The sequence below is a fragment of the Palaemon carinicauda genome, chromosome 9, assembly GCF_036898095.1.
Source record: "Palaemon carinicauda isolate YSFRI2023 chromosome 9, ASM3689809v2, whole genome shotgun sequence".
In the NCBI taxonomy this organism is placed as follows: domain Eukaryota; kingdom Metazoa; phylum Arthropoda; class Malacostraca; order Decapoda; family Palaemonidae; genus Palaemon; species Palaemon carinicauda.
The window spans coordinates 69,010,341-69,031,377 of NC_090733.1; the positions used below are offsets into that span (position 1 = coordinate 69,010,341).

The 21,037-nt window shown below is 36.6% G+C and overlaps 1 protein-coding gene across 2 annotated transcripts in view; it reads right to left on the minus strand.

Annotated features, from left to right (window-relative positions):
• The window catches only part of p115 (General vesicular transport factor p115), a 764,785-nt gene that overhangs the window by 36,081 nt on the left and 707,667 nt on the right, over positions 1 to 21,037 (minus strand). For both annotated transcript variants that reach the window (XM_068380069.1, XM_068380070.1), the window contains one exon: positions 16,409 to 16,564. In XM_068380069.1, coding sequence (XP_068236170.1) covers positions 16,409 to 16,564 — 156 coding nt within the window. The remainder of the gene's footprint in view (positions 1 to 16,408; positions 16,565 to 21,037) is intronic.

A 21,037-nucleotide genomic window follows, 5' to 3' on the forward strand; every position in this document is an offset into this window, starting at 1 on the left:
GTCCAGAGCTTTATGTATGGGTTTATAGAGAGCTATCTTCAGGGACCTAAGAACCTTTGTCAAATTCCAAGAGGGAGGCTTGAGTTCTCATGGAGGTCAAATCTGTTCGTAACTTCTAATGAGAGTGAAGAGTTCCCATGATGTGGATAGATCATGTCCTTTCAGCATGAAAACCCAAATCAAGGCGGAGTGGTAGCCCTTTTCACTGCAGTGACTGAAAGGGAATCCTCCATCCTCAGGAATCAGGGGAACAGTGGCTATGAGTGGAGCAATATTCCCCTCATGATATCAACGCCAGAATATTGCCCACTTGGATTGACTTACCTGTGGATGACTTTTGGAGGTATCCTGAAAGTTGTTTTGCAGTTGGTCACGAAAAGCCTCTCTTTCGGAGGAAATGCTAGATAACCTCCAACTATGAAGAGATAGGCAGTGAACCACAGGTTTGGTCATTCTAGAAGTTCTCTTGGACTTTCCGTGAGAAGTTCCAGTAGGTCTAGATACCACTCCGCTTTTGCCCATTTTGGGGCTGTATTAATCTGACCTTTTAGAATGCTCGGATTCTGTTCAGGACATGGCGAATCAGACAAAATTGCAGAAAGGCATAAAAGTCTAGTCCGTCCAATGGGTACTGAGAGGCATCTTCCATTGATGCCGCCATCCAGGACTGGAGAGCAATATACCAGAACTTGGTGTTCAGCTGAGTGGAGAACATGTCTAGTGATAGGAAACCCCACAAAGTCACAAGACTCTTTGCCACTAGAAGCAAAGACCATACAGAACCAATTGTCATCCCTTGTCAACTCAGATGGTCTGCAATGATGTTCCTCTTCCAAGGAACAAACCTCACCGAGAGGGAGACTGCATTATGTGCCTATTGATGTTTTTCTATTGTTAGTTAGCATAGAAGGAGGAAGACCATGCCTCCCTGCATGGAGATATAGGTCCCTACTATGGAGTAATGCTTGATATGCCACTTTCATTTTCAGGTAATTGATGTAAAGGCCAGTCCTCCTGAGACCATAGACCTGAAATCTGCTCCCTTCTCAGGTGAGCGCCCCACCCTTGGCATGAAGCATCTGAAAATCAAAGAAATTCTCGGGGAGAAACCTGAAGGGGTGTTCCTGTCAACAGGTTCTATCTCAAACACCAATGGATATCTTCACTGACAGCAGGGCTGGAGGGTCGGGGGCATGAGACCACTGACTCTTCAGAGCCCACTATGCGAAGATCCATCCTCCCGAAAGGAACCAGCCTCTCCAATGAGGTGAGGTGTACCAGAAGCTTCTGCGAAGAGTGAGCAGGGAGCAGTTCCTCTACCGATAAGGTTTCTGCCACTTTCCTGAAATTTAATACCCTATAGGCAGATGAAAATGCTCTGGCATGGGCCTAGTTAATTTCCATGCCTGGATATTTGATGTTCTGTTGAGGGACTACGCTGAACTTCTCTAGGCTCCGCTGAATTCTCACCTCCTTGGAGAAGTCAAGATTTCTGTGTTTTACAGGCAAGACTCAAGACTCTGCCAGGAGAAGCAAGGTGCTCCAGATATCTGATGCCCATGGAATGAACCCAGGCTGAGACAAGGGCAAAGATTCTGGTTAAGACCTGCTGTGCTGTGGAAAGTGTCTGTCTCTGGGGGGAAACATCAGGTACTTCCTTGATCCCGAATGGATGGGTACCTGAGAGTAGGTGTCTTTCAGGTCTAAAGTCAAGAAGAGGTCGTTCTTACTGATGGCCTGAAAAACAGTGGACGTAGTTTCCATTTTGAACCTTATTTGTAAGACAAACAGTTTTAGATGTCTCCAACCTCTTTGTCTGCTTCTCTACTAAAAAGATGAAGCCTGGGGAGTTTTTATAAGATTTCCTCTATATGTAGCTCCATTGAACAACATCTTTAAGACTTCCTCTTGTACAAGGAGGTCTTTTACAGATCCTCATATAAAATGGTCGGACTGTCAGAGTCAGAAGGGTAGGCAGTCTACAAATCGGACACGATACCCTGAATGCAGAACTTCCACAGTCCATGGATCGGCTTTATAGAGATTGCCCTACTGGTGGTAAGCTGGGGGATTTACCCTTCCTAGCAGGAGCCTCTGTGACCACAATTCAGAGGAGTGTTCCCTAGACCAAAAGGTGGGCTGAGGATCTTGTCTCTTAGGCTGTTGGAAGTCCGTAGAAGGAAAAGGGCGCCTTTGCTGATTAGCCTGTTTAAAAGGAGAGTTCCCTTGAGGTTGTTGAGGGATGGGGACCCTTGATGCTGCAGCTCTCCTCAGCCTTCTCAACGGCAGCAGCCACGTCTGAAGGAGGAAAGACAGGTGGAGTCTACCTGGTTGGAATTCCTAACACAGAGGATCCCTTGGAGATAACTGTTTGGTGAATCGTTCCAAGACTACATCGTGTCTTTCCCCATAGGGAGATTGACTGATGAAGCAAGAGCTCCACCGCTTTGACTTGAGACCTCGACGGATTCTCAAATTGCTTTAGGATATTTTCATTACATAAGTTCTGTTACTGCGAAGCAAGACACTGCTCCTAACCAATGATCCAGCTAGGAACATGCCTGTACAGCAGACATAGCTATCACCTCCATGTTTTGCATCTCGGATACAGAGAAGATGGAGGAGAGGTTACTCAGTTTCTCACTAGGTACGCTTGGTACCAGGTTGTCAACATCAGCATTCATAGGCAGTGGACTCAAATGAGCGACTGAGTGAATATAAATTTTTTTCTGACGCTAGTGCCAGGTTGAGACTTTGTATCAAATAAGTCTGGCATGTCACAAGTTTTATTCGAGAGCACCACATCAAACCTATGTTTAGTGCTCTGAGACTGGGGAAAGATAGTTTCAATAACACAATGCCTATTGGCAATTTGAGCATGAGGCTGCTCATCTAAGAAATCTAAGTGACGGATTAAGCTCACGATCGTGTTACAGTGAGAAGCTTTCAACCCAGACGACAGAACCTTGAGGGGGGCTACATCAGCAAAGCTGGTGTTTATGTGCTTAACGGGGCTATTAGTTTAGTTGTCGATAGTAATTAGATCACGAGTCTCGGTAATAGATTCTTAGATTAAGGGTAATTGGCAGTTCCACCTTCAGGGTTCGCAAGACGACTCAATCTTTTCTCGAATGTCCTTCCTCTCTCTAACTACATTCAGTGAATGGAGAGAAGAGGAGACAGAAGATAAAATTTGTGCTCACTCTGAGAATAAGGGTTTCTACTTCTAGCAGTCTGTGAGGGAGTAACAGGGGGTTCATTTTCAGAATTCGACCTCTACAAAGAGTATTATCTCTCTGACGAAGGCCACTTAGGGTGCCTCCTACAAGGACTGTGTTTACGACATTCAGTCACTTGGATGTCTTCTGTTGTAGCTGGGGGGACCATCCGAAGAAAAGGGTGTAAAGGCTCAGCTGTTCTATTCCTATCCTGAACCTGAAAAATAGAAATACCTGATAAAGGAGGTAAAAGGATGTAAAATCTGAAGCGTGATGAACAATAGGCAAAGTACTTGTTTGAGCACAGTGTGGCAAAATTTCAGGTTTGTTCTTCACCAAAGGGATTAACTACTGCACTGTAATTGTTCAGTGGCCACTTTCCTCTTGGTAAGGGTAGAAGAGACTCTTTAGCTAGGGTAAGCAGCTCTTCTAGGAGAAGGACACTCCAAAATCAAACCATTGTTCTCTAGTCTTGGGTAGTGCCATAGCCTCTGTACCATGGTCTTCCACTATCTTGGGTTAGAGTTCTCTTGCTTGAGGGTACACTCGGGCACACTATTCTATCTAATTTCTCTTCCTCATGTTTTGTTAAGTTTTTTAGTTTATATAGGAGATATTTATTTTAATACTATTCTTAAAATATCTTTTTTCCTTGTTTCCTTTCCTCACTGGGCTATTTTCCCTGTTGGGGCCTCTGGGCTTATAGCATTCTGCTTTTCCAACTAGGGTTGTAGCTAGGCAATTAATAATAATAATAATAATAATAATAATAATAATAATAGCAGATGGTTGTTGGGTTTGAACAAGCTAGTCGAGATGTGGGGGTTGAAGCTACCTAATAGTAAGCCAAACCTGACGAAGGAACACAACCACGAGGAGGTTCCCTTCGTTTACAAGGTTGGGCAATGACAGCATGATTAGAAAGTGCCTTATTGTGTGATTTTGTACCATTGCCATTATGTGGAGGAATACTATTACGCGTTGAAATGGTGGCATGTTCAATGACATCATCAAGCGTAGGAATAGTGCCGTGTACAGACTTGTTAGCCTCAAGTGGCCAGGCTGTGGGATGTGTAACTAACACACGTGAAATTAAAGAATGTGTACAGTAGTTATTACCATTGGTTTCCGAGACGTTTGCTTGGAAGAGGAAGAACTAAAAGTATTAGAAAAGCTCGGTATAGCCAAAGTTGTAGTTGTGGACACTACTAAAGCGGTCCGACCAACGTCGACATAATGTGATGGGGAGTTCTGGGACAGGTCCTGTGAACTCGAAGGAGGAGAGCGGCGCCGAGAACCCTTGCCGTACGAGGCAATGCCTGGCTTGTAGGTACGAGAGGGTGAAGGAAATGGATTCTCCAACAGGGTTGCCTTTGTACAGGAGAAATGGCAGTCTAGACTCTAGGACATGCCGTACGCATATGTGAACAAGGGGAGACTTTCGATGATTTTATAGGAGATACTTCCAAAAGCGAAAAGTTATCTTGCATAAGCTCTGCCATAAAGAGGTCACCACTTGATTCGCTAGTGATACACGAAGAAGATCTATGCATATCAGAATAATCAGGGACCAGGGACACTGGGACTGGATTGTGCTCAGGGAGCGAGGCATCCGTAACCAAGGGATACGTCTCTAGCATCGACGTGTGATCACTTAGTACATGGTTAATAGTTGATAATACATTCACGATATTAGAATCATCATTAATAATTAATTCATAGCCATCGTCCTCTGTAACTGAACCCTCCGAAAGTTTAAGGGGACCATCCGCAATGGTGTTTGACATAACTTTAAAAAATCTAAAATCGTTTTATTGTTTTTATGTATGCAGACACATTTTGTACAAGCTCTCCAGAAGTTTCAGCCAATTATTTTTACAAATAATGAAGATAAAGCGGTCTTTAAATGATGACGTCATACTTACTGCGTCATCTGCATGACTGAGTTTGACAGAATCGTATTTACGTGTTTATTTTTGCATATACTGTACCTGTAATTAGCAATTTTTTCAATTATGTTTCAAAATCTTTTACATCTGGCAGAGATGGAAGGCATTGGTAGAGGGTAGGCGAACGCAAACTACGATCTACGATAAGACCAGCCATAGTTTCAAAAGAGGGAGGATGGCTTAAGAGAAAGAGATTGGCAGGATCCTTAAGGAAGTATCCCTAAACAAAATCGATTTCTTAAGATTCCAAGAAATATGAAAGATTTCCAAGAGAAAATCGAGAAAAGTATTGACACAAATCTCTACATCTCTGATTTAAAGTACAGTTTAGAAATTACGAAATCCACTAATCAGACAAACACCATTGGTGAAGAAGTTTTTGAACCACTTGAGTAATTAAGAAGTAAATTATCCTCAATGAAATTCAAAACATCTCCCCAACCGACTTTTAAGTCTAAACTAGATTAGAAGCCATTAAGAGAGAATTTGTATAAACCATAAACATTTTCAAGCGTTTTAAACATTATGGATGCATTCTGAGCAATGATATTTCTGTAAGTTTAGTCTTCTGAAAGCGTGTTAAACGTTGAGGATGCATTCTGAGTAATGATCTTTCTCTAATTTCAGGCTCCTGGAAGCGTTTTAAACATTATAGATGCATTCTGAGCAATGATCTTTCTATAATTTTAGTCTTTTGGAAGCATTATAAATTTTATTGATGCCTTCTGAGCAATGGTTTTTCTGTAATTTTAGTTTTCTGGAAGAGTTTTTAACATTAAAGATGCATTATGATAAATGATCTTTCTGTAATTTTAGTCTTTTGGAAGTTTGAAACGTTAAGGATGCATTCTGAGAAATGATCCCGCTGTAAATTTAGTCTTCTGTAAGCCTTTTTTAACGTGTAGAGATCCATTCTGAGCAATGATCATTCCTTCTGGAAGCCATTTTTAACGTGTAGAGATCCATTCTGAGCAATGATCATTCTGTAACTTTAGTCTTCTGGAAGCAATTTGAACATTATAGAGGCATTCTGAGCAATGATCCCACTATAATTTTAATCTTCTGGGAGTGTTTGAAACGTTATAGATGCATTCTGGGGTTTGAATGCCTCTTTTATGGAGCCTTCATGTAGGAATAAACAATAAAAGTGCAAATTAAAGTTATCATAATAATGTTATTTGATTTTTCTAAGAAAAAAAGCGAAAATTTATACCAAATCTTTGGGAGCTCATAACTCAAACACATACCTATTCACCCTTCGGTACATTTTTTTCTCACTTAATTTATTGTTCAATTTTAGAGAGAAAGATATCAATGAAAAGAGGAATAAAAATCCCACAATTTTGTGTAACAGAATTTTGATTTTCCTTTATCTCTTTTTTCATGATTATTTTCCATCTAGACAAAGAAAATTACGAAGAAATTCATTAAAAAGAAAAGAAAAAGGAAAATAAAAAATCTGTCACACAGAATTATTCGGTTTATGATAGTATATTTTCAATACAATTGGTGTCATATTAGTGGAGAAAAATGTACCTAAATTTTTTTTTCTTTTAAATCATGGTTATTGCTGGTAAACAAAAAAGTTTTTGATCAAATGACTTGACTGTTGATATAAAATTTGAAGAATCTTTTATGATTGATGCCATGTGGATGGAAGAGGATGATTTTTAATTGATCAATGGAGTGAATGACAAGTATAATATGTTATTAAGGTATAAGTTTCTGAAGAAGAATGGTATGGTAGTACATCAAGTACAAGAAATAATCAAGATAAAGTTGGGTGAGAAGGCCAAGTCAGTTGTATGTTAAGAGTGATAGAAGTGTTAAAGATGTGAACAGCTGAGTATTTCAACGGAATGTGTTGTCACCTATGTTGTTTATCCTCCTCATGGATTCTGTAATGCGATCTTTAATTGGCTTGGGGTCGCTGAAGAGTACATTTCACACCCATAACTAATTTGTGAAAAAATTAAGAAATTGTATGATTTTCAAGTAGTCTTGCGATCTACCCCTCATGATGCATGGAACAAAACTTTTAAAAGCTACAAAGCATCAAGACATCTAGCTTTTAAGGCTTTTAAGTAAGGAATCCATGGCAGCCTGCAATCAATTATAAATCCTAAAAACCTAGCTTCACTTACACACGGGATCCGTTGACCTTTGATGTACATATCTGTGGCTGGATGTTCTCCCCGAATACAACAGAAATGCACAACAATAGTTTTGCTTGTCAAAAACAAAAATCCATTTATATCAGCCCACAGAGTGATTTTGTCAATTGAGAGTTGCATTTTTCTCTCAACCAATGCCATTGTAGCTCCAGCAAATGATAAGGAGAGATCATCCACAAATAGCATTGAGAGAATATCTTGGGGAATGACAGAGGATATCCCATTAATGGCCAGTCTTGGGCACTTGCATCACCAGTTGCGCTATTGCGTCGACGATGAAACGACCATTTCATCGACTCTACACAATGACGCTAAATTAAAAAAAAAAAAAAAATCATTGAAATGAAGTTGGCACAAATACATTGTCGCAAATGAAATTTTGCATCATTTTCCCCTTAAAGCAAAGTTTCGTGTAATTAGCTCAAATTAATTATTGAAATGAAATCCGATAATAACTGTGAATGTGATTATTTTAATACCGCAATTGTTGTCACATTTCTTGGATCACAAAATTTGAAAAAATTTAAATTTCATCAAATCAACTTGAGGTAGTACCATATATATATATATATATATATATATATATATATATATATATATATATACATATATATATATACATATATATATATATATACATATATATATATATATATATATATATTTCTTGTTTTTATGGGACTTCTCATTTTCTAGTAAAATCTAGATTTTGAGAGAGAGAGAGAGAGAGAGAGAGAGAGAGAGAGAGAGAGAGAGAGAGAGAGAGAGAGAGAGAGAGAGAGAGAATTAGTTATACGGTTTATACCCTATTAGCCTAATAGTTTACAGATTGTAGTTTATGTTTGTACTACTATTATGCTCCGATTATGATACAGTAACAAAAAATAAAAATAATCAACTAAGTAACTAATAATAAAATAAAAATAGATGAGGCTGAATTTTACTTTTAAGTGAATCATCAAAAAAATAACAAATACAAATTAATAAATTATTAGAATAAACCAAAAGTGAATAAAAAATAAATTGAATTGTGAAATACCTATCTTGCAATATTTTCTAGTGTATATATATATATATATATATATATATATATATATATATATATATATATATATATATACACACACAGTATATATATATATATATATATATATATATATATATATATATATATATATATATATATATATTCAAATAAGCCATATATATTTTTGATACATTAATGTCTGGATTCTCTTAACGACCTCGGGATCAGAGCCCCGGGCGAAATCACACAAAGACAAGAGCTTGTGTCCGGCCGGGAATCGAACCCTGGTCGGCAAGCTTGTACAGACAGTGACTAAACCACTTGACCATGAAGAAAGATAAAAGTCAATGACAATTCTACTGTACTTATACCTGTCGAATTCAGGCGTTTTGTACTTAGAATTGATATCAACCCATCTTCACCATCGTAGCTAATTGGTAGTTTGTTACTTGGCATTCAATTAATGATAAATTTTGCACATTTAGACGTGTTTTCCATATTCAAATAAGCCATATATATTTTTGATACATTAACGACCTCGGGATCAGAGCCCCGAGGTCGTTAAGAGAATCCAGACATTAATGTATCAAAAATATATATGGCTTATTTGAATATGAAAAACACGTCTAAATGTGCAAAATTTATCATTAATTGAATGCCAAGTAACAAACTACCAATTAGCTACGATGGTGAAGATGGGTTAATTTCAATTCTAAGTACAAAACGCCTGAATTCGACAGGTATAAGTACAGTAGAATTGTCATTGACTTTTATCTTTCTTCGTGGCCAAGTGGTTTAGTCACTGTCTGTACAAGCTTGCCGACCAGGGTTCGATTCCCGGCCGGACACAAGCTCTTGTCTTTGTGTGATTTTGCCTGGGGGTCTGATCCCGAGGTCGTTAAGAGAATCCAGACATTAATGTATCAAAAATATATATGGCTTATTTGAATATGAAAAACACGTCTAAATGTGCAAAATTTATCATATACTGTATATATATATACTGTATATATATATATATATATATATATATATATATATAAATATAATGTTTCTCGTAAATTAGATTAATTAGTTAAGGTTAGCTTATTCTCCAGCGAAGCAATGGTACCATGGCGTGTAAAAAACAAACAAGCGCAACTTAAAAAAAAAAAAAAAAGAATGAGATTGATGCTGACGGAACGCCCCGCCCCCCCTCACAATGACGAATTGACATTGACGCAATGCCCCCAAATGAGTGACATGCCCAGTTGTATTAATGGATAGTGCAAATAGGGTTACACTTAACACACTACCTTGGGAACTCTTTCTTCCTGACATTTCCTCTCTGATATAATCAGATTGCACCACTCTCACTTGAAAAAATCTATGTGAAACAAATGCTTGAATGAAAAATGGTAGCCCTCCTCTTAATCCAAATTTATGAATGGTTTTAATTACGGTATACTGTATTTCCATGCAGTATCATATGCCTTTCCAGGGTAAAAAAAGACTGTTACGTGGTGCATTTTGGAAGCAAAGGCTTCACAAATAGAGGACTCAAGTCTTAGCAACACATTAGTCGTTGAGTGTATTTTTCTAAATCCACACTGTATAGGTGATGAAATACCCTTCTTTTCCAGGTACAAGATCAGTCTTGCATTGGCCATCTTCTCCATGAACTTACATAAACAAGATGTCAATGCAATTGGTAGATAGTTTACTGTTAAAAACTTATCCTTACCGCCTATTAAAAATGCTAAAATGAAAACTGGTTCCCAAATACTTCAATAACTATGATCATTTCCTACTCTGGTAATAATGCTTAGAATAAACATCTTAGAATTTAAAGGTACATGTTTAATCATTGTATATGTATTTCTATCAGGTCCGGGGGCTGTATCATTGCAAGTAGCAAATCCAGAAATAAATTCCCTTTTAGTAAAAGGAGCACTGTAAGATTCCATCTTTTCTGTTGTAAGTTTAGCATTTTCTGTTCTTTACTGCATCTATACTGGTGACCAAGAGCTGTTTCATATTTGCATGACACATTGGAGAAATGATCAGCCAATGCATTGCTAACCTCAGTTGCTCAGGTAGTGGGTTGAGGGTAGATTTGTCTGTTATCTTTTTTACTTTGTTCCATGCAGAAGATGGTGGTGTTCTACTGTTGACTGAGGAAAAAAAAAAGATACCGAAGACTGGTGCCTCGCTTCCTTCAGGGCACAGCAGCACTGTGCTCTCAATTTTTTATATGTTATCAAATTCGTCTCTGTACTGCTTCTGAGCAGTCTACTCAATTATTTTCTTGTGGCTCTGTGAAAGGCAGTTAATTCTGAAGACCACCACGGGACTAGTCATCACTTGAATAACCCTGCGGTTTTGGGAATCCAATCAATTGCTGCTGTATGGACAGTTGCATTCAGTATGTTTATGGCATCATCAACACATTCAAACTGTTCTGCATCCCCTAAATTTTGCTTAGCTCCTGAAATCTATTCCAGTCTGTCTTGTCAAGGTTCCATCGTGGCGATCTCTTCAAAGGTGGATTAATCTTTGTTTCTATAATAATCAGGAGCATGATCACTATAGTCAATTCATTTTAGTGAGGCAGATTTGCAGGGGTACCCTTTTAGCTTGGAAAAGTTTCCTGATAGCTGATAGGTCGGAAGTATTTTTGTCCGAATACCATCATTGTCTTCAAATAATTACCAAGTAATGTGAATCAAAAGTTGTATACTAACCCAAATCTCTCCCCCAGATATAGATTTTGTCAATAAATAATGTTGGAAAATGAATGTATCATAAATGTATTATAAAGTATCGTGATGTTAAAGCCGAAGTCAACAATAAGAGATTGTTTTCGGATGCACGCTGCATAATTTCGTAACTTTTCACATATTTTAACACAAATTGGGATAAATTACTTTAAAGCATGGGAAAAAAATGATAAACTTTCTTTAAATACCAGAATCTACTAAAAACTTGGAATTAATATAACTCGCTGTTGGTGAAAATAGCAGTAGGTAAAAGCAGTACCCATTTAGAGCGGGCCCTATGTAAAAGGATCATTCTACTGTCAAACAACGAAGAGGAAATGGAAGGGAGAAGGAGGGGTATTGCGGTTGTAACTCGGCGGTGAAATTATGAATTCTTTAAATTGTGATTTTTATGCAAAACTACAGTATCCCCAAACCAAAAATATTGCTATTAATAAAATCTAAACCTTTGCGAAAAATTAACAAACCCTTTCTATAAGTCAGTATAAAAAAAAGATAAGAGAGATGTCAGCTAAGATGTTGGAACACACACATATGCATGAGTGTTTGTATATCACTGATTAATTTAGCAGGTGTTTAAGCTACATATTGTACACAATACAACAGAATCTAAACCTTTAAGAAAAAATAGCAAACCCTTTGTTTGTGTACGGACTTGCATCATAGGCCTATGACGCAAGTCCGTATAGAAAGGGGTTGTTATTTTTTTCATAAAGGTTTAGATTTTATAAATAGCAATATTTTCGGTTTGAGGATACTGTAGCGTTGCATAGATTGCATAATAGTCACAATTAAACACATTCATAATGTCACCGCCTTCCATTCCCTCTTCGGTGTTTGATAGTAGAATGCTCATGTTACCCAGGGCCCACCCCAAGTGGGTCTTGCTTTTACCTAACCGCTATTTTCACCAATAGCAAGTTTTATTAATTTCAAGATTTTTTGTAGATTCTGGTATTCAAAGAAAGTTTGTAACAGTATTTTTTCTTATGCTTAATGTAATTTATCCCAATTTGCGTTAAAATATGTGAAAAGTTACAAAATTATGTAGCGTGCATTCGAAAACAAGCTCCTGGCGTTGACTTTGGCGGGTGTTGTTATTAAATTTAGCTTTAACATCACGATACTTTATAATATATTTATTCTTTAACATTATTGAATGACAGCCTATATCTGAGGGAAAAATTTAGATTAGTAAATAAGTTTTGATTCATATTACTCGTTAATTATTTAAAAACAATGATGGTATTCGGACAAAAATACTTCCGACCAATCAGCTATCAGGATACTTTTCCGAGCTAAAAAGTCACGCCTGCGAGTTGGTGCAAATCTGCCTAGCTAGAATAAATTGCCTATAAAATGCCGATCATCCAGGTTCTCCATTCAAAATCGAGAGGGCATCTGGAGCTTACAATTAAAAGATCAATGCATGACAGGGTACCTGTCTAAACATAAAAGTGTGTGGGCTCTCTTGTATTAAGGAGTCCTACATCTTCATTCTCCAAAAATTTATGATATAATATTGCTTCTCGTGTTTGCTAAATCATTGCCCCATAAAGGATGTCTACCATTCAAATCCCCAAGTGAGACAAAAGTTGAGGGAGTAGTTGAATCACCTCTACTAAATTATCTTACAAAATGTTGTTATTTGGAGGCAAGTAGAGCGCCAATTGTATATTTTCTCACTATATCAACCTGTACAACCACTGCCTGCAGATTTGTATGAATAGGGGAAGATACTTGGGGAAAATTACCACAAACTTATATAAGACTTCCACCATGGCTCCCTACTCGGTGATCATATGGTGTTCTATAGCTAATATATTTGCGAGGACAAGGAGTATTTTCATCAAATTTGCTCTCCTGCAGACATTTAATTATGGGAAAGTGCTCATGAATGGGGAGCTTAAGCTCATATATGGCCCTTAAATCCTGACAATTCCATTTCAAAACTGAGGAAAAAACTAGTTTATTTTCTGGAAGACACCCTGGATGAAGTCTTCCCATAGGCAAATTTTAATCTCACACTTAATTCCCAGAGGTTTCTTTAGAGAGAGTCCTATTATATTGAGTTTTATGTTTGTCTTTTTCTGTGTGTCCTTTTGATCTAATTGTTGAGGCAGGCGGTGGACCTTGACTTGAATTTCTGATTAATTCCAGTTATCTTCCGGTTGATCAGAAACATCGACAGACAAAATATCAAATTCATTTGATGGCATAACTATGTTTCTTATGGAAGGGGGCCAGAGATATGGGAAGTCACTCTGTTTTTCGATTGATAGGTGGTGACCTACCAGGTTTTTGCACCTTCCCCACTACAGGTGCACCTGGTAACTTGGTTTAATGTGGAAACCCCATCAAATCAGGCAAGGACATGGCCTGAGAGAGGTTGATACTATTGATGGTGATGGAAGACGAACGTTGTACAGAGATGGGCAATGTCCAAGTGTTAATACACCGTGGCAAAGCCTCAGAGGGCAATATGCTTACCTCGTCATGAAGTACTAGATCATTAGGTGGTGTATCTCTTTTCCTAGAACTACTGTCAGTACTAAGTGGGTCTGATGTTTCCTGTGGTAAATTTCCTCTTGATTTTAATGCCTTTGCTTACCAGTTTGCTTTATTCAGTAGTCTTTTGGCACATCCTATACTTATGTGCTCCACATTAGATTTGTTGGGAGCAGCTTTTTCCAACCTATATAGCTCACAGCTTCCACCAGTGGATTTATGATTTGGGATGCAGTTCAAAGACCTAGCCTCAAGTATACAGTATACTCTCCATGGTAAGGTTTGGAGCAAATGCTACACATATTTTTGTTTTTACAAACTTTAGGAGGGTATCCAAATTCAAAATAGTTGAAACACTGTAGTGGCTTCTGTTTGAAAGGTCAAAATTTAATCCTTTTATTCTAAATAATAATATGGAAAGGTACATCAGCATCCTGGAAAGTAAAGATAATCATCGATGTTCTAGAAACTTTATGTACCTTCCATACTATTAATGGACACATGGCCAGTATGTCCTCTTCTGTAAATTCATATAGTCTTTATTGATAACTACTCCCCTTCCATAACTACAATTTAGGTGGGGTTTGACATCTAATCTAATATCGTTACAACTTGTCTTTAGGTTAGATAGGACAGATTGTGTACATGATTTGGTATGGATGAGGAAATTAATTTTTCCAAAGAGAGATATATCACCTGGAGCATTGGTTCCTACTTTTTTTTTCTGGATAAATTTACGAATTTTAAAATAATTCCCTGTACTTCCTTTAGGCTCTGCAACAAACCACATTGGTGGTTTTGGCTTTCTTTGGGAAGGTTTGACTACATCAATATCTTTTTTCACACCAGTCGGCAGGTTGGTATACGTGCAAGTCTGTTGGTACCTTATCACACAAAGCACCCATAATATTCAAATTATTAATTCTAACATGCATGATGTTACTTATGGTATTAAATGCTTCATCATGACTATTATAGGATACCCATGAATACCATTTATCACCTTGAAGTTTCATTTTATTTCCAATATCATTCCATAACTCTTAAATGCACTATATAGCTCATCATAATTAGTATCTAATAGAATTTGAGTAACATGAAGGATTCACAGTTTCCTTATGTTGCTCAAATTACTTGGTTTTTGAACATCAGTAGAATGGTCCTTTTCAGTTTCCAGGTCGTCATCGGAGGGGTTGGTTTGCAAACAAGCAATGTCGAGTTATCCACCTCTTATCAGAGGATGTCAGTCCTCCTATCCCATGTGGCTCAACATGAGAGGAGGTTTCAGCGGGGACCAGTCCTCTACTAGAGAGGTGCTGCCTGTCTTTAGATGGGCGTACGCTGGTTAGTTACCCCTCCCACGGACGACTCCAAAGCCTGGCTTCACCTATTACCCACAAATATGAACGACTTAAAACCGGATCACTGGAACCTGACTCTTAAAAGACTAAGTATGCACAAAATGGGGTCTGGCAGAGGGTGATGGCATCTAAATTTGAAGCATATGTAAAAACTGGTCAATGTTCCAATAGTGGTCGTCAACAAAATTCAGATAGAACAAGAAGGGAAAAACTGAAATAAAGAAGAAGGCTTAAAGAGGTCCAGTCTTAGTCTGGTATCTCAGAACTGGCCTTAGTGGTATGGCTGAACCTGCCAGGGTGGATAATCACCGCACCACCATTGTCCAACCCATCATTGAGACTCGCAAAATCCTCTACTGCAGCAAAGTGCTGGACCATTAGAGGGGTAAAAATGAGGAATGTTGATAGTAGGGTATGTTAAGAAAATTTAAGAAATTTGATAAAGGTTTGTAGTTTGTTGTGGATTGGTATATTCTGCACATAAATGGATGGATGAAGAACCGTATTTACCGGTATTTTCTGTGAATGTTGCAATTGGAATGTGTAAAATTATGATTGACCGATATGGAAATATGGTTAAGTTCAAGTTGTGAGAAGGTAAGGAGAGAATGTTTACACCATTTTTTATTAAGATCTGTACGGATGTTACAACATGCGAGGCTTGTCAGAAAGGAAAATATCAGAGGATGTATGCAAGTCTTCCTATTTTGAGACTGAGCATGAACTGTGAGAAACCGTAGTTATCAATAATATTTTTTTTTTTTTTGCCTGTTACTGCAGAGGGATATGATGGTACTGTACTGTAATAATAATCGACCATATGAGAAAGTTTATATATGATGTGCCCGTGAGGAATAAATAAAATTGAGTATAATTCGTGAGTGGTGAGTCAGCATTTGTTATCTGTGTGTAAGCCAATGAAAACGTTGAGTGATAATGGTCTTGATTTTGTCGGAAAATTGTGTGAAAGTATGTTACAAGAAAGGAGAATCGAGCATGTGCATACAAGTTCATACAGATATACTATTCAAAAGCACCACAAATACATGAAATATTAATAATAAAATTTGTGATTTTTATGAACCTCCCTTGATGTTCATATTGCTCTCATCTCCGGATGCTTGGGTATGTCGACATTACCCTTTAAAAGAGGAAAAAATTACTCGTTTTCTTTCCTTCCAATATACTAATGCCTCTTGTAAATAATAAAATAAATGGCATATACTGGCAATAACAAGCTGTGCATGTTGTATCCCCTTCTTCATTCTTTAAGTCTACTTTGATTGTCATGGGATTTTGTTTGCTTTTATACTCTGTAAATAGGAAATTTTCCAGTGATATTGCTGGCTAAAACTTTAATACTGTACTTTAAGATCCAAGTATGTTAGATAAACTACACTGCATGTACTTACTTTATTTTCTCTTTCTTCAGCTGATAAATTTTCTTGAGGATTTGAGTTGTTCTTCATATTCTCTTTTAACTGCTGTATCTCCCAATCTTTGTTATAAAGGACAAGCTGCAAGTCTTCTAACTGTTTACACAAGTTTTGAATTTCATTTGTGCCATTCTGAAATACCAAAAATAATTTTTTTTTGTAAAAACAGAAGGATAAATTGACATTTACTCTCAGATTTCTTGGCATAAAGCTAAATCATTTAAGAGTTAAGTAGAACTTAAAGTTCTGCAGCTTATTCCTTATTAGGGCTACTTTCATATTCCATTATATTGACACCTCACAAAGTGTGGATCTGATTAGTAATGTTTTTTTTTTTTTTTTTACTAAATGTTACTGTAAGTTTCCTAGATTTCAGTCTCATACAATTATAAGCTGTACTTGAATGAAGGAACTTTTGAGACTAATCTGCATTTTACCATATACAGTATGCTCATATATCAAGTCCCCCTTTAATTTTGTAATTTATTACATTTCATCATATATCACTGTTACCATACAAATTCCTTTTTTCTAATTGTATTAGGCTAGACTAAAAAATAACAAACCTACACTTAGGATATCAAGATTAGGAACATTTATAAACAAAATATTTATGTGAATTGTAATAGACAAAACAGAACATATGACATGAACAGATTTGATTAAAGAATTTTAAGCAGGTTTCAAAAGAAGAGAATATTGGACAATTTCTTTATACTTAACCCTGGATAGGTACGCTACTCGGACACCCCTTTAAGGGTATACTCGGTCGCGCGCGACCCCGACTCCAAAAACAAATTCAGGAAAAATTTAGTTATGCATCAATCTTTATTGTTTGACTTGCTAAAAATACTTCAAAGAATGCTAAAAACTACTGAAAATATAAATGATACCTATCTACAAAATAACTATTTATTAGAAATATATTAAAAATTTAAGTATACAAAAAAATACGACGTAAATATTCACAAAAAATAGAAATATACATATACACATAAATCCCTTTAGGGACACCTACTTAGATGGCAAAGCAACAGCGTGTAATTGCTGGAAATGAGTTGGACCCATAGAAGTCAAGATCTGAAATGAGAAAAAAAGGGTAACTTTTTTTGGCCAAAACAATTTGTCCAAATTTCATGAATTTTTTTGGGTACCCAAATGAAATAGGAAGAGGCTAATTTTTTTATAGAATAAACTCATATTATCCTAGAACAGAAATACATAATAAAATGTGCACTAAGATGTAATTTACTGTTATATCAGGGGCGAAATCTAAAGGTCATTTTTTGACGGCCTAGTTTCACAATGTAAATTTCTTATGAAAATCATTGTATCTCCTATGAAATATGATATTTATGCATTAAAATATACCAAAATATCACGAATTCTATACAGAACAAGAATATATAGAGATATGCCAACTTACCTTTCGGGTATGTCAACAAAATGGCCGCAGACCGCAAAAACTCTTACAGCCCAAACTACCACTTGAAATGAAGAATGAGGTTGCAAGCTCCATATTATCATCAACATCTCTTTTTAACTCCATTAGAAGTGTGTTGATGACATCCATGCCGAGGGAATACTGCCTGCTGGCCATTATTGAAGATAAATTCAAAATAAATAGAAAAAAATCAGAAATTTGCAAAAAATAAAAAAATTCAGAAATTAGCATTTGAGGGAAAATGGACCTCATGGCAATATATGGCATCTAAGCCAAAACCAATGTCATGCAAGTGGTAGACACACCATCCACCCACACTTTCCAACTATAAAGAACCAAACAAGTATCAACACTGTTCGACAATTTATAATTATGTAATAACTTTGCTGTTTGATCACTTACCCCTATAAAGGTATTTCAGTGTCGAGGTCGACCCCTGGAGGGGTAAAAAAACGGGGAAGGAGGGAAGTTAGACGAAAATCAGTCCTAATGCAGATAATGGCATGTAGACTAGTTACCCCTTGCAGGTCGATCACTTCCATATTCGAGACAGCTGATGATTTATGGGGAAAAAACAGGTTTTGAAAATGCTGTAGGGGTCGCGTACGACCCATCATACCTTTCCAGGGTTAAAGAATCTATTGAAGGAAGCAATAAACCAAAAAAAAATTAAATGCTTTTAATAGTAGTTGACTTCCAAAAGGCATATGACTTTATTGAAAGAGGAAAACTAGTGGAAATAAGGATGAAATAAAAAATACACAGTAATAGGATTGAAATAATAGCAAATATCTAACTAGCAGATAGTGCAGACCTATACACTACCTTAAAAATAACACAAATATAAATAAAATCAGGAATAAGACAAAGATATACCTAGCTATAGAATAATTATAGACTGAAGACGTTGGTTATAGAAGTGAATTGTCCAAAACAGAAGACTTATTTCATATCTATGAGTCTCCACTGATGTTCATATTGCTTCTTCTCTATAAGTTTGGTTTAATAGACATTCACCAGAAAAAAATTTAACATCTTAAAATATTCCCAATTTTTTTCACTTCAAAAAAGCATTTTAAAAATGGCATAGCATTCACCTGTAAAAATGAATGCTTAGTTAGGTAATCTAAGACTTTAAGTAAGATTTGGAAAACATATCCCAAATCCAAAGGCAGAGCTGGAATTGGATCCATCAGTAAAAATTAAAATGGAGTTCTTATGGGATTCTATGTGTTCCAAGAAAGTGACCCTCATAATGTCTTTGGACGTTTTTAGTTTTGAATCTGAAATATATTTACAGAAATCTACCGAGGGTAGATTCCATGGATGTACTTTATAGTACTCTACAGGTAAAATTTTACCTTGGGGATTTCCAAATCCTCCAAGGTTCTTAAAGCTCTGTGCTCTAAAGGTTTAGGGTATCTAGGGTGATTATCCAAAAATACATTTTACATTAAAAGCAATTTCATATGTGATTGACTTCGGCAGCTTCCCAAGTCACAACCAGTATGAAACCAGCAATGATTGGTGGTGAGGTTCCAAACGCCTTTCACAAGCATCTACTAAGAACTACATATGGGAGACGGCTTAAAAGCTCCTCTGGCTAGTCTTATTCTAGCATTGCATACGAAGTCTAATAGTGCCAGTGCTGTTTTTGTTGCAGAGGAATATATTTCACAGTCATATGCAAGTTTAGAGGTAAGTATTACCTTGTAAAGAATTAGAAGGTACTATCAATCAGCACACCAAGAAGTATGGGATAAAACTCTAATCAAATTATGAGACATAATACATGTCACTTTCAAATTCTTAATATGAGGAACATATGTTAACTTACTGTGTCAAATAGGAACCCTAAGAAGAATGTTTCACCTTTGCAAGAAATTCTTTTCCCATATACTGTATGTACAAGTGAGGGTCGCGAATACATGGTGCTACTAGGGTGGGCTAACTCCTAACCTAAGAAGTCACTACCCCTTGCCTCAAGCAGGTGCCTGAGCTGATGATTAACACAGTAAATACTGGTTAATATTGTTTTAATTTGGTTTCTATAACAGTTTATAATCATATGTACAGTGTACAGTACATGTACACACATGAGCACCATACTGGACACAGCAAGGCTACAGTACAGTATTGTGCTAACGTAAATATTTAAAAAGTCGTCATCTTCCCCTTTCAGTTCTGTAAAACAAAACAGTTATTCCTACCTAGTAATCTAACTTGCACTGTAGTGTATTACTGTAATATATGTACAATAATATCAGTGATATCACTCATGTAGCCTAAGCGTTTACTTGAAATATGGCGCAACTATGCGTCTTCTCTTGCGCAGTAAGCTATTATCTAGAGTAATTATATTCATTTCATCCTCTACTTCAATGGGTTAGAAAAATAAAATAATAATAATAAAAGTATCGTCAAGAACATTACAGTATGATAATTGTATAAATGCATACAGCCACAACAATCGAACCAAAAACGAAAATAAACAGCTGTTGCTTTTCAATAACGGTATGATTTTTTGTACTTAAATAGTAATTTAGAAGGATTGACTTAAGAACATAAAATGTGCTCAGTATAATCATATACTGTAGCTGTGTTTTTAAGTAAAATAAAAATAATAATTAATTTCCTCTTTACAGTGAAAACATTCCTTTAGGATTGTTTATACTTTACATATTTTGCCAACATGGCAGTAGATGGTATGCTTACATAATACAAACTTGTAAACATTGCTGAAACTCACAAATAGTTGTTTTATACTTTCTTAAAAGGAAATACAGCTTATTTTATAAACTAAAAACAAATATCTCAGCAATAATTGTTTCTTTTGAAGAAACAAGTTAATTCTGCTCTAATCTATCATTTGTGTACTTTGGTTTTAAATTTCGGGTTTAGTTTAAGTGTGGCGGGTCGAGCTTGACCCGAGGAGGTTTCAGAAAAACACGTTTTTTTGCCATAATTTTTTGTACGTATTGGTTGCGAGTGATATCGACCTTCATGACCTCAGTTCAGTGCGCACAGCAGCTGGGTCAGGACGCATTCTACCACAGCTTATTTCCTTGAGCCATTTTTGAGATACCCTCGGGTCGAGCTCGACCCATCAATACCTAATTAAGGTAAGTTGTGAAATATCAAAGTTTTTATATATTTATCGA